This window comes from Fusarium redolens (genome assembly GCF_020744475.1).
Source record: "Fusarium redolens strain MPI-CAGE-AT-0023 chromosome Unknown BKA55scaffold_9, whole genome shotgun sequence".
Classification (NCBI taxonomy): Eukaryota; Fungi; Ascomycota; class Sordariomycetes; order Hypocreales; family Nectriaceae; genus Fusarium; species Fusarium redolens.
This window is the reverse complement of record NW_025763672.1, coordinates 1,061,481-1,073,800: the sequence shown is the minus strand read 5'-3', so window position 1 is coordinate 1,073,800 and position 12,320 is coordinate 1,061,481. Positions and strand designations below refer to the sequence as shown.

The 12,320-nt window shown below is 47.7% G+C and overlaps 6 protein-coding genes across 6 annotated transcripts; 4 read left to right on the top strand and 2 right to left on the bottom strand.

Annotated features, from left to right (window-relative positions):
- The first annotated feature begins 100 nt into the window (after positions 1-100).
- BKA55DRAFT_388386 (uncharacterized protein) lies at positions 101-3,247 on the top strand. Its single transcript, XM_046186000.1, has 5 exons — positions 101-481; positions 535-630; positions 677-1,344; positions 1,404-2,427; positions 2,477-3,247. The coding sequence occupies exons 1-5, from the start codon at positions 343-345 to the stop codon at positions 3,064-3,066; spliced, it is 2,517 nt and encodes an 838-aa protein (XP_046048658.1). The 5' UTR covers positions 101-342; the 3' UTR covers positions 3,067-3,247.
- On the bottom strand, positions 3,239-4,972 carry BKA55DRAFT_664344 (uncharacterized protein). Its single transcript, XM_046197693.1, has 4 exons — positions 4,683-4,972; positions 4,478-4,627; positions 4,309-4,422; positions 3,239-4,256 (listed from the first exon to the last, which is right to left on the bottom strand). Exons 1-4 carry the CDS (start codon positions 4,701-4,703, stop codon positions 3,429-3,431), a joined length of 1,113 nt encoding a protein of 370 aa, XP_046048657.1. The 5' UTR covers positions 4,704-4,972; the 3' UTR covers positions 3,239-3,428.
- A 451-nt stretch (positions 4,973-5,423) lies between these two features.
- Positions 5,424-6,931, top strand: BKA55DRAFT_594716 (Bystin-domain-containing protein; the record flags this gene model as incomplete). Its single annotated transcript, XM_046195707.1, has 2 exons — positions 5,424-6,016; positions 6,067-6,931. 2 exons carry the CDS (start codon positions 5,424-5,426, stop codon positions 6,929-6,931), a joined length of 1,458 nt encoding a protein of 485 aa, XP_046048656.1.
- A 734-nt stretch (positions 6,932-7,665) lies between these two features.
- BKA55DRAFT_388381 (uncharacterized protein) lies at positions 7,666-9,325 on the top strand. Its single transcript, XM_046185999.1, has 4 exons — positions 7,666-8,330; positions 8,381-8,609; positions 8,708-8,745; positions 8,804-9,325. Exons 1-4 carry the CDS (start codon positions 7,902-7,904, stop codon positions 9,170-9,172), a joined length of 1,065 nt encoding a protein of 354 aa, XP_046048654.1. The 5' UTR covers positions 7,666-7,901; the 3' UTR covers positions 9,173-9,325.
- BKA55DRAFT_570188 (uncharacterized protein) lies at positions 7,700-8,042 on the top strand. The gene has a single exon (XM_046192985.1). The coding sequence runs from the start codon at positions 7,704-7,706 to the stop codon at positions 7,860-7,862; it is 159 nt and encodes a 52-aa protein (XP_046048655.1). The 5' UTR covers positions 7,700-7,703; the 3' UTR covers positions 7,863-8,042.
- A 270-nt stretch (positions 9,326-9,595) lies between the features above and the next one.
- Positions 9,596-11,811, bottom strand: BKA55DRAFT_540278 (uncharacterized protein; the record flags this gene model as incomplete). The annotated part of the gene is made up of 7 exons (XM_046190241.1): positions 9,596-9,997; positions 10,058-10,707; positions 10,765-11,139; positions 11,192-11,296; positions 11,342-11,409; positions 11,460-11,584; positions 11,635-11,811. The coding sequence occupies 7 exons, from the start codon at positions 11,809-11,811 to the stop codon at positions 9,596-9,598; spliced, it is 1,902 nt and encodes a 633-aa protein (XP_046048653.1).
- Between the last annotated feature and the right edge of the window lie 509 nt (positions 11,812-12,320).

Below are 12,320 nucleotides of genomic sequence, written 5' to 3'. Positions count from 1 at the left end.
CTCTGTACCGTTTGCTCTCTCATCTTACAATCATTTTGCCTTGGCGTCTAATTCCCTGATCCTTGCGCGTGCATATTGCACAAACCCACCAAGCATCGAGCTGCTCGGACACTTTAGTGATCTTTGATTCTAGGCCGAGGCTGTTTCTTTGTTCAATAGGGATTGCTTACCTTCCCGAAGTAGCCTTGTTACTTGTGTGCACTTTGCCTCCCAGCGGATATTCGGTCTCTTTGCGGGCCATTGGGAGAGTCTTTAGGACAGGATAAGCAATGGTCCACTAGCATCTTCTTGCAGTTAATTTCTTTCAAACGCCTGCTCTGTGCGACGCCCTCTGAATAGCTCATGATTGCAGTCATGATGTTCAGAAACGCTGCACCGTGGGCATTCCTGGCCGCGGTCATAGGTCCAGCCGTCGCACAATTTGATGCCTGGCAAGATGGCCAAATCAGTACTGAAATATGTATTTGGAAGCAGCCAAGAGGTAAGAATATCGTCTCCACATACAGCCAAAAGCTTTATCTAATGTCTAATCAGCAATTATGATTCGGGATATGGTGTACCTGGATGGCGGTGATATCAAATGGACAGCATATATGAATGATGGCAAAACAGTTACGGGACTTGACACAGGTTGGTCGTTCCGGTCTATTGATCTTGGACAAACTAACAATCCAAGGTAACAACGAGGGTATTATCCTCAACTTCAATCTGAGCACTCCATTTAATACGACGACGAATGTGACACAGATTCTCCTCGACAAACCAGCCATGTCAAAGGCTCGGGGCGGCTCAGGAAACAGTAACGGAGCTGCGCCTAACTTTGTCGACGGCGCTCTTCTTGGTAATGATGCTGAATTCTTTCTTTACGGTGGCGATCTATTGCGAAACGACGACTTGTACCAGGCACCCGATAAGGATGAAGTCTTGGGTTATCAGGCATACCAGTATGGACCGGACAAGCCGACATGGAAGCCAAGTTTTGTTGATGACAAGCTGGACAAAGACGTCACTAGATACGTCGCCTATGGAGGAGCTGCAAATGTACCATCTGAAAACCTTGCGTTCTATTTCTCTGGCCTGAGGTCACCGACCTATGGAGCATTCTTCACGAACGATGCGAAGAACAAGGCCACGAATGTCTCCGACACGCTTATTACTTTGAACATGGAGGAACAACTCTACGAAACTTGGACCAACACAACTCTGAAGGGCCCCAAGGGACGTGCCAATGCAGAGGTTGTTTGGGTGCCCGTGGGCAAGAAGGGTATTCTTGTTGTCCTGGGAGGTGTTGTGTATCCTGAATGGGCAGGACGAAGTGGCAAATCCGCAAATGAGACAGAGAGTGTAAGTCGTCTCCAAACTAACATCAGTGTGTGAGTAATACTGACACTTTGCGATCACAGGAAAAACAAAGCCCCGAGTTTATGCAGACAATCGACGTCTACGACATAGACAACAAGAAGTGGTACAAGCAGGAAACCAAGGATGGCCCAGGCGCACGAACTCGAGGATGTGCCGTTGTCGCTACGGCTTCAGATCGTTCAAGCTTCAACATCTTCTACTATGGCGGGTTTGATGGTGTCCATCCATTGGACGCTTTCAGTGATGATGTCTGGGTACTCTCTTTGCCATCCTTCACTTGGATCAAGATCAACGAAGGAAAATCTCTTCATGCTCGCGCTGGACACAAGTGCTTCATGCCATACCCTGACCAAATGCTTGTCTTTGGTGGTTACACGACTCAAGCCGGAAGTTCGATTACCTGTCTTGACAAGGGCCCAATTGTGAACCTTAACGTTTCTAGTGGACAGTGGTTGAACGGGTATGATCCTGACGAGTACAGTGATTACGGCGTACACGAGAAGATTCATTCTGAAATCGGAGGTGATGCCAAAGGTGGCGCAACGGCGACTGCCCCTGCTGATGGCTGGTCAACGTCCGCCCTTGAAGACATCTTCGGCACTAAATATGACACCAAGAAGATCAAAGAATACTGGCCTTATACAAAAGCAGTCTCTACAGGAAGACCTCGACTCGACAGTGGCGACAACAACGATGATGACGATAACAAGAGCGGCGGCTCTGGCCTTCCAAACTGGGTTGCACCAGTTCTTGGAGTCGTTCTTGGACTGATGTTTGTGACTGGTATTCTTGTTGTCTTCTGCCTCTGGCGCCGTCGCAAGATCTTCAAGAACCGATCAAGCGATTACGGTACTGAAGATCCAGGCTCACGTATCCGATCGTGGATCAGAGGCCAACACAATGAAAAGGCCCCTACAGTCACAACAGACGAGACCCCGACAAGCCCTGGAACTGAAGTTGCCTCAACTGCGAGATTCGTCGGTTTGTCGCCGTCACCATCTGATACTCCTGCTTATCCTGCTTCTCCCGCTGAGGTGGCTGATACACAGATCCACGAGATGCCCGGTAAGTTGCAACTATATTCTCAAGTGATGATAGTTACTGACAGGTTTAGACACCTCACGACCCCCTGAGCTCCACGACACAGGTCTCTCACCTATCGATATCATCCAAAAGTACTCCCACTTTGCCAAAGACAGCAAACCCCGCTCCATGTCAAATCCTTCTAGCAACTCTTACTCTACAGGTGGAGAGCATGCGAGCACCGTTTCGAGGTCGACAGGACCTCAAGTGCCGCAACCCGACTCTGCCACAGCAGGTCATAATCGCATGACATCAGATGTATCCGGTGTAACTGAAAGCGACGGTAAACCCACTCGCGTAACATCCGATGTTTCTGGCGTCTCTGAGGGCGATGCCTTAGCACTCCGACATACGGCCATCCCCGTAAGTCCAAGGACCGACGATGCCAGCTTGCCCTCGCCGCCACTTCCTGGGATGATGGAGGATATTCTTCCCTCTCCTCCTGCAGACCCAACACCCAATTCACCTACTGGTGAAGGGCCAGTATCCCCTGCACCAGTGTCTCCTCCCAGTGCGAACGAGGCTCCTGGTCGGGACTACATCACAGCCAAGGCCTCAGCAAGCCCTATCCGGAAGAGTATGTTTAAGGAAAGTGATGAGGACATGGGCCATTCTAAATAGATGATTTAATGTGAGATAAAATCGGAGGATGGCGTTTGAAATGTTGTGGTTTATGATGGAGCGTATGGGCATACATATCAATATTGGGCGGCAGGACATTCTTTCACGGGCTTAGCATTTTGGGGGTACGATACCCTGGTTCAGGTTCATGGCGGACTACACTCGTTTTGTTGCAAAACATTCAATGTCTATAACGTTACTATTGAGCACCTATATTCATAATATCCAATCCATATGAATGAGCCCTCTGGTGTCGACCCTTTCCTCTGATTTGACCCTGTGATGCCTTTCCAAATTCAAGGCATTTCTTTTCCTTTCCATGCACAAACAACACCAATTCATTTTAGCTTTGGAGAATCTGGTTAAACCTCAACGAGTTGGTCATCCTCGTCCTCGACCTCTTCCACCCGTCCATTGGTAGCCTCGGGTTTGTCCTTGATGGCCTTAACATCATTCTCTGCTTTGCCCTCGTCTTCTTCATCTCGTGCCAATACCTGTACCAGGCGCTCACAAGCTTCTTGAACACCTTCGTCGTTGACTCGTGAATGTGTCTCGCGAATGACAGGATAAACCTTGACACGACGCATAAGATCTCGTCCTTCTCGTGTTGTTGTCAATAGTGTGAGTGTCTCAACATGTGTCTGCACATTCTGGTTGTCTGAGTCTCGCTTCTTATCAGGAGGTAGTAGTTGGAGATCAGGCAACATATCCATCGTCTCATCAACATCGTACTCCTCGTTACCCATGATAGGGAGCAGGATATAAGGTAGGATGTCGATCTCATCCTCAGACAAGAATGAAGGATGGGATGAAACCTCAAAGGCAATGTTTTTGATAGTGCTCGCAACACCCTTTCGTCGAATATCGGACTTGTGCTCAGTGAAGACCTTGAGCTTGGTAATGGGAATGACCTTGTCATAAGATTGCTCTTCAAGGAAGTGCTTTCGAATGTCGGCGTGCTTGGAGAGATCGGCAAAGACGTAGGCTAGATAGTCAAAGTCCGCATTCTTGTTGTATGTGCCGTCTTGTCCCTTGACGAACAGATCTAGCAGTTGGTTGAGGACAACCTCATCTGAGCCTAGTTCCTTTGGAGGTTCTTGCTTTCGCTTGAGAAAATCTTTCAAGCCATCCCACTTGGAAAGGTTGGCAACAAGCATTGCTAATAAGTTGGCATTGGGCTCTTCAGGGTTCTAAACGCCGGGTCAGCGACTGATATCCAGCTTCTTGAACTTTTGAACATACCACTATAAGATCAAAGACAATTCCGAGGAACTTCTCGTCTTTGGCAAGAAATTCGAGAACCTCTTGGTCACTCGATAAGTTGACCAGCATTGTGATGGCATGTTCGGCAATTTTCTGATATATCGTTAGTCTCAGAGATACACTTTGCATTCTTACAGGCCCGACTTACAGGATGATCCCGAACCAAGAAACTGAGATGTTTGACTGGTTGAAGCCTCTCGGCTTTGAAGATGCTGGGTTCTGACAATGAGTAAGGGACAAGGTTCTCAGCAGCAAGCAGACGAATCTGAGCGTTGGGGTTGGCGATGAAGCCCACGAGCTACAGTTGATATATGTTAGCCGAAGACTCTTCTGACGGTATTTAGACGAAGTACCTCTTCTAGTTCAGTTGGCATATTGTCTGTGTCTTATTATCTCCAATACGTGTTGTTGAAGTGAATTTTTAGAGTTGGTGTTGATTTTGGAGGGGCATCAGAGTAGTTGGGGTTAGAGGCCTGAAGTCATCGCTGCTTCAGCAGGACCGGGCGACATTTTTAGTGGTCAGTAAGTGAATTTTCAGTTGGACCCACATGCTGAAGAAGTTTCCAAGGGTCTCTTTTTGTGTCATCATGGTGGCGGGGCAAAATCAGCCTGGTTTATCATATTTTTCAAGAACAAGACAAGGCTGTTAGAAGTTTTGGCTAATTTCTTAGCCAGAGGCATAAGTGGTATCATGTCTGACATATTCTGAACTATCTTATTTCACAATCAGGAAATACACAACTTCGTTTTATACTAGCAAGAGAACAATGTACTAAAGGAAGACAAGAGATAGAAAGCAAGCAATAACACGGTACAAGGCATAATATACGTGACTAAAAACAAAGAAAAGCATGTATAGATCGATTCACTAAGAGCGTTTTTCTGCCTTCTCAGGTTGAATTACAATGATATCCAATTCATAGGTAACTTCTCAACCGAAAGCCGTGAACCACCTTTGTGAGCCGATACAACGCACTAGGCGAATTCGAGCAAGAGGGGTCCTTATCGATAAGGCAAAAATTTTGAAATTCTACCTAGTTAAACTGCGACTCCAAGCCCACATTGTGTGCCATCTCCAAGTCAAGACGCCCAAAATGCCTAAAGCCACTACTCCCTCTGCCTCGCGGCAGACACGACGACACAACCCTCTCGAGGATGACATCACAGCCACTGGCATCCTCAAGAACAAGCCCTCAAAGAAGCGATCAAAGGGCGGCGACAATGAGGAGGAAAACTTTGTCGACGACCGCGCTTCCAGAACCATTCTGCGCATAGGTCGTGAGCTGGCCGAGGAGGAAAATGCTGGCAAGGCTGTCGCTAAACCCACCATTGACACTTTTGGCTACGACTCGCGATTTGACGACGAGGCTGAGGGGGAGAACAAGGTTTATGAGGACGATGAGGCTTGGGGCGAGGATGATGAAGTTGTGGAAGAGATCGAGGTTGACCCCAATGACCTTGACATGTACCGAAAGTTCATGCCCGATGAGGAGGATGACCTATTGAAGCACGGTTGGGATCTGAAGCCAACAGGAGAGGAGCAAGGCGAGAGCGTCAACCTTGCAGATCTTATCTTGGAGAAGATTGCTGCTCACGAGGCGGCGCAAGAGAGGCGAGAGAATAACCTGGGACCTCCCGATGAGGACGAATACGAGCTCCCTCCCAAGGTTATCGAGGTTTACACCAAGTAAGTTCCCAATTGGAACCTGAAATGACAGCATAAGCTAACGATCACAGGGTTGGCCAAATTCTCTCTCGATACAAGTCCGGACCTCTGCCAAAGCCTTTCAAGATTCTCCCCACAATCCCCCACTGGGAAGACATCATCGCTGTCACCGAGCCCGACAAGTGGTCTACCAATGCCTGCTACCAGGCGACACGAATTTTCGTTTCCAGCAAGCCCCACGTCGTTCAGCGATTCCTGGAAATGGTTATCCTCGACCGCGTTCGCGAAGATATCTACGAAACCAAGAAGCTCAACGTCCACTTGTTCAACTCGCTCAAGAAGGCTCTTTATAAGCCTGCTGCTTTCTTCAAGGGGTTCTTGTTCCCTCTAGTTGGCAGTGGAACATGCACCCTCCGCGAGGCTCATATTATTTCCGCCGTCTTGACTAGAATTTCCATCCCTGTCCTTCACTCTGCTGCGGCTCTGAAGGGTCTATGCGATATTGCCGCCCAGGAGGCGTCTCATGGAACCGAGGGTGGAGGTGCCACCAATATCTTCATCAAGGCCCTCCTTGAGAAGAAGTATGCTCTCCCTTTCCAGGTTATTGATGCCCTGGTTTTCCACTTTCTGCGATTCCGCAGTGTCGACCCTGCCTCTGTTCAGGTTGGCGACGCTATGTCAGGTTTGGCCGAGGGAGATGCCAGAACAAAGCTGCCCGTTATCTGGCACCAGAGTCTGCTCGCATTTGCTCAGCGTTATAAGGGCGATGTCACAGAAGATCAGCGTGAGGCCCTTCTGGATCTTCTCCTCACACATGGTCACCCAGCTATCGGACCTGAGGTGAGGAGAGAGTTGTTGGCTGGACGAGGCCGTGGTGTGCCGCTGGAGCCCCAAGGCCCAGCGTTGGACGGTGATGACACTATGCTCATTGACTAATGGGACTGATGTTATCGATCGATGGCTTTCTAATGAATCAAGACAAATTTGGCGTATGGCGTATTAAAATGGTTTCAAGCTGGTTCGACTTGAGTGGAGATAGAATTGAGTCTGTTGGAGACAAGAAGCCCATCTCGATACCAATTATATGATTCTTTTGTTCGATCTTTGTTCCTTGATAAATATTATCGTGCACTTTCCGCCACTGCTACGTGCCTTCCCTTACATCAGTGAGCGTTCTTGTTACCCAATTGGGCTGCCATGAGCCCGCCATTCACAGCATGTGGAAGGAGCAGTGACAGCGACTGCGATGCACCTCTAGAAGGTAGCGGAACTCCTTCTCACAATCTGATACTCTGATCCTACATCCTCCTAAGTTTCTCCCTATGGACCAACGCTCCTCACTATCCTACGATATATGTGCTATGTTCTCTATCTCAACCCCCTAGTTGCTGTTTCAAGCCATTATAGAATTCTTTTCTAGCATCAATCCGTTTTACCACAACATTGTCGCCCCGAAGTTAAGTCTATCATCTTGACCGAAGGGCGACCTCGCCCGAACAGTGCTACTCCAAATTTAACATGCCGGCGCAGTCTCGTTCAGACCCATCGTTGCCAACAAGTCGTTATAATATGAACGAGCCCAAGTACGATACCGCAACATGAGACTCCCAACAGTTATACTGACAGCTCTAGTTACTTCAGTGTTCCTCATGGAACGCCCGCATCTCCCGCGGCGTTTACGGCATCCAAACCAAAATATGAAAACCTAATGAAACACCACCCGAGCCTTCCTTCAATGCCGGAGAATATGTTCTCGGCTCCTCTACCTTCGAATAGTACTACGCCTCGACCGACATATCGACAATCTGCATCATCCTCAAGTTTCGGCGTTGATCCTCCACGGCCTCCTCGCGACGGGTTCGAGTAGGTCTGGTTCCCTCAAGGATACTGGGCAGAACGCCAACTTATGGTACCACGGAAGAGCACTTCTAGGAAAAGCTTCTTCAAGTGGAGGAATCGCTTGACAAAGTCCGCCAGTGAATCAGACGTTCGAGACCTCTCATTCGCATCTCCTTTAACATCCCTTTCAGCGCCACTTAACTTCCAGGGTTTTGAACCAACGCAGCCAAGACCACCTTCCAGTCCCTTTGTGTCGGAATCGGCGCACGTTTTCTCTTTACAGCATCCTGCCGTCACGCGCTTCTCAGCTCAGTTTCCAGATTCCAGCGATATCCCCCCCAGCAAGAACAGCACAGACTCGATCTCGCCAATGAATAACTCTGGCACAAACGTGCGGCTGAGTACTCCTCCCTCTTCGCCCCCGAGTTCCATGGGCTTTTATGTCAAAGCAAAGAAGAGTCTCGAATCAAAGCTGAAATTGAAGGCTCGCAGAGAGGTAAGTTCTTTTCGTAGTCAAACAAATGGATCGACGCTAATCTTGACAAGGAACCAATGTGTCCAGCTATCCCACAACATGTCCATCAATGTGCGACAATGGATGGCGCAGGGAACTACTCAAGCATGCTCCAAATCACTAAAACAGATTCCTGTCTCAAAGACGATGTAGTGAAACCCAAGCTCCGAAGAAGACTCTTTGGCAGGGCACCATGGGCCCGCAAGGAATCAGCAGATTCTTCCAGCAGCGTAACCAGCTCTGTCAGGGAGATACTTAAAGGTGAGACTCCTCCTCCCTCAGCAGTCTCAAGTTATACTTCTTGTATGTTATTTACAGCATATAAGACATCTGAGAAACCGATGCTAATATTCAAGCAGTAAATGTCAACTATGTTAATGGCCAGTTTCCTGGAGGGGTATGTTCCTATGAGGCGATCTTGGCATCGCCAGATACTAACTGTTTTCCTTTTCCAGGAGGCAAGACGAATAAAGACACCACCTCTGGCCGAAGACACTACGAGCGGCCGGCCACGTTCATTCTTCACTGAGACCGTTCCTCCAACAGAAGACGACCAAATGGGCCCTTCGTCAAGAAGGAACTCTTTACAAACGGTTCGTCACCAGAGCATCGTCGCTGACACATACGAGTGGTGGGAAAAGATGCCCAAGAACCCCGTTCGCAGGAGTTTTTTTCAAGAACGAATTCCTTTTGAATTTCAGCTACCGGAACATCTCCCCAGCAGCCCAATGTGCCCGACCAACGAGAAACATGTCAGCGGTGGAACCGGTACCTGTGTTTACCATGGACGCAGGAAGGGTGCATCTAGATTAGTGCCAGTGTGATTCGAATCACCGTGGGAAGGAAACCTGGAAGAGTAAGCGACCATGCCTTGGGCATGGAAAGGTTGTTGGTTTGGAGTATCGTCGGCCTCAACTCCTGTTCCTCTGACTTGTGTATACTGCTTTATTCTTGTATTGGCTTAATGATGAATCGAGTAATACAATCAATAGCAAGACGGGACACGTAATTTGTAATCGAGTTGGTAATACCACTCTTATTTAGTGCTCCCATTTTGAATATTTGCATTGATTGAAGGTATCGAGTGATGATAGTCTTCTCTATAGAATTCTCCAGTTTATTCTGATTCTTTGAGTCTATATTGATAGCTTATGAAATTCTTCCGGTTTGATTCCAAACTCCGACTCCCCTGGATCGGATAGATGTTGCTCCAAACACACATCGCTCTCCAAGAATCACTGAGTTATCTAGACGGAAGACCTGACTTGGGTGTTTGGTGCTCCTTTATAGACCATCTGTCCCTCTGCAGGCATGACATAGTCATAAGTTTGCTGATTATTCTTCCTTCTGCTCCAGAAAGATTGACTGCCCTTGAAGAACAAAGGCGGCGGGTTGCGAATATGAGTCAATACGAGAACAACGAGCCAGACAATAGTAATTGTAGGAAGCATCCAAGAACTCTGCTGGTATTCGGCGGATCGTGTTGCACTGTATCTTATCAATGCGACAAGACTTGTGCCGAGGCCTAGCAAAGTGAAGATGATGTGACGGGTAATGGCCCATTTGCTCCAGGGTTTAGTGCGTGAGATGACGGCGAGAGTTACCATGAGTATTAGGGAGATGCCAGCGGCGATGTAGGTATAGTTAAACTGCATCATAAGTTAGCAATTGAGGTTGAATATCAGAATGATGAGAAAGTGCTGACTTACGATAAGTTGGAAGCGAATCCACATTTTGTCGTTGAGTTCAGACTCGAAACCAGAATCTGTCTGCTGAATACCTTTACTCTTGTTCTCATCATCCACTTCCTTCGCAAGGTTGATCTTGAAGGTCTCAAGCAAAGCGTTCTCCATGGCACTCATAAGTCCAATCATAGCGTCGTAGAAGGTCTGATAGTCGTTCTGATCGGGATAATCCTTATCCTGCTCTGTATCATAGTACTTCATAAGTTGAGGCCAGAAGGTATCGTTGATGGTTGAAATATTCTTCAAAGCAGTGTCGGCTGTGTTCAAGGTCGTGATATACTGAGGTGTGTAAGTCTCGAAGAATTTGGTAACAACTTTCTGCAGCTCATCCACGATCATCTTAGTTGTTGCCTTGGCCATAAGACTAGTGTTATCCAGGAGTACTGAGCTCGAGTTAAGGTGCTTGAAGACATCGAAGATCTTGGTCCAGATGACGAGCTGGGTAAAACCCTGGATGAAGAGGCAGAGTGCAAGATGGAGAGGATAGTGAAGCAGGGTCCAGAGCTGCTGGCGGAACTTGGGCAGATAAGGATTCTTCATCCAGTCGAAGTAGATGAGGAAGACGGCATAAATGGTTGTCGCTGCGGCGGTGACAATGCCAATCGTTTGAGCATCTGCTAATGTGTTAGAAGAAGTCCTTACTCAAGGACATACAACTAGCAAAGACTTACTCCACGCATCAGGGCTTTCAACAATAGTGACAACGCTCTTTGAAATAGTAATGATTCCATCGCCAACAATGATGACAGTCAACAGGCCAATACGCTTCATCAAATGCGTCCCCTGGAAGCTCAAGACCGGGAAGATGTACGCAATGGCGAAAGTGAGGATTAGCTCTACACCGGCGAGGACGTACCACGTCATGAAGACGTTGCTATTATGATCGGTAAAACGGAACGTGATGCCGAGATAGATCATGGCGAGGGCAAAGTTCAAGCCAATTTGAAGCATCATTGGCAAGACCTGCTTCTTGTACTTTCGAACGTGCCAGAGGATACTTCCGTATTCGACGGCCAAGCATAGGCGGGAGACCATGAGGATGATGGCTAGAGGGTGTTAGGTATAAATTCAGGGGTAGGTTGGGGTTGAGGGACATACACATTGTTCTCATGGTCTTCATGTTTTGATCGTGTGGCGTGAACTTGGGAGCAACGACGGCGAATCCAACCATGACTCCGAGATGAACACCTCGAGCCGCACGTTCTATCTCGGTTAGTGTAAGTTATGGAGGTTTTCGAACTGGCATACCGAAAAGACTGTCTGTTACGAATCGAACATCGTACAGACTGGTTGTAAGCCATGTGATCCACAGAATACTATTCGTTTATTAGCCTCTTCATCATACTCAATCTCTTCCCATTCCTACCTGAAGTATCCAACATAGGCTTTGAAGCGCTCATGACTGTTAACACCTTGTGTTTCGCAGAAAACGGTGTAATTGGCGGCGAAGAAGAGATCGTAGAAAAGCTCGAGTAGACTTGCATCTTCGTGCTGTTTCCATGTCAACAGAAATTCCTCGAAAGATGCAACATGTTGGAGACCTTTTGAAACTGTGGGCAATCATCCTCGTATCTGTTGCCGAAGAGGCTCAGATCAGGGGCCGTAGGACTCCTGGTTGGAAGACCATCGATGCTAGAGTCAGAAGCTATAAGAGGACTTTTGATGAGAGCGAGCTTTTCGGCTGCTGTCGCGCTCTCGTGATGCTCTTCTCTCGGCATTTTTAGAGAAATAATCTTCCTTATTAAAAGTTAGCATTGTCGTTGCAGGTGTATCATAACATCACGTAGATGGAACAGCTCTTCACATCTAATACGGCCATTGTACACACCTTCAAATAGACTACTGACACCAAGATGACAATACAGTCTACAGTGATTTCCTAGGACAGGATGTAACCCTAGTTATGTAGACCTGACCGAGTATTCGGGTCTGAGGGGATGACAGGGATTCCAGGCCTTAATGATAGCTTCAATCGCTGATCAGAGCCACAAATGCATGGACTCATCCAGCTGAGTAGCTGCAATGCAACTTGATATTAACAAGGACCTTAGCCGTTGCAAGAACCACATTGAAATGGCTTGATAAGAGAATTTAACCAAGTACTACCAACTAGTGCAGACACAACATCGAACCGGACTCGGTTAGCTCACGCTGAAATGTCTCTGATTGAACAATTCCCACGGTAGAGTAGCATCAGAAGCTTACGTGAGAGAGCCAATCTTAGCCC

What these genes read in the sequence shown, in the direction of transcription:
- BKA55DRAFT_388386 (XM_046186000.1), top strand. Translation starts at nt 343, where the DNA reads ATGATTGCAGTCATGATGTTCAGAAACGCTGCACCGTGGGCATTCCTG. An exon ending in CCGCAAATGAGACAGAGAGT is followed by an intron (nt 1,345 to 1,403) that starts GTAAGTCGTCTC and finishes TTGCGATCACAG; the next exon opens with GAAAAACAAAGCCCCGAGTT. An exon ending in ACAGATCCACGAGATGCCCG is followed by an intron (nt 2,428 to 2,476) that starts GTAAGTTGCAAC and finishes TGACAGGTTTAG; the next exon opens with ACACCTCACGACCCCCTGAG.
- BKA55DRAFT_664344 (XM_046197693.1), bottom strand. Translation starts at nt 4,703, where the DNA reads ATGCCAACTGAACTAGAAGAG. An exon ending in TCTTGGTTCGGGATCATCCT is followed by an intron (nt 4,423 to 4,477) that starts GTAAGTCGGGCC and finishes ACGATATATCAG; the next exon opens with AAAATTGCCGAACATGCCAT. An exon ending in TTGTCTTTGATCTTATAGTG is followed by an intron (nt 4,257 to 4,308) that starts GTATGTTCAAAA and finishes CCCGGCGTTTAG; the next exon opens with AACCCTGAAGAGCCCAATGC.
- BKA55DRAFT_570188 (XM_046192985.1), top strand. Translation starts at nt 7,704, where the DNA reads ATGAAACACCACCCGAGCCTTCCTTCAATGCCGGAGAATATGTTCTCG.
- BKA55DRAFT_388381 (XM_046185999.1), top strand. Translation starts at nt 7,902, where the DNA reads ATGGTACCACGGAAGAGCACTTCTAGGAAAAGCTTCTTCAAGTGGAGG. An exon ending in TGTCAGGGAGATACTTAAAG is followed by an intron (nt 8,610 to 8,707) that starts GTGAGACTCCTC and finishes ATATTCAAGCAG; the next exon opens with TAAATGTCAACTATGTTAAT. An exon ending in ATGGCCAGTTTCCTGGAGGG is followed by an intron (nt 8,746 to 8,803) that starts GTATGTTCCTAT and finishes TTCCTTTTCCAG; the next exon opens with GAGGCAAGACGAATAAAGAC.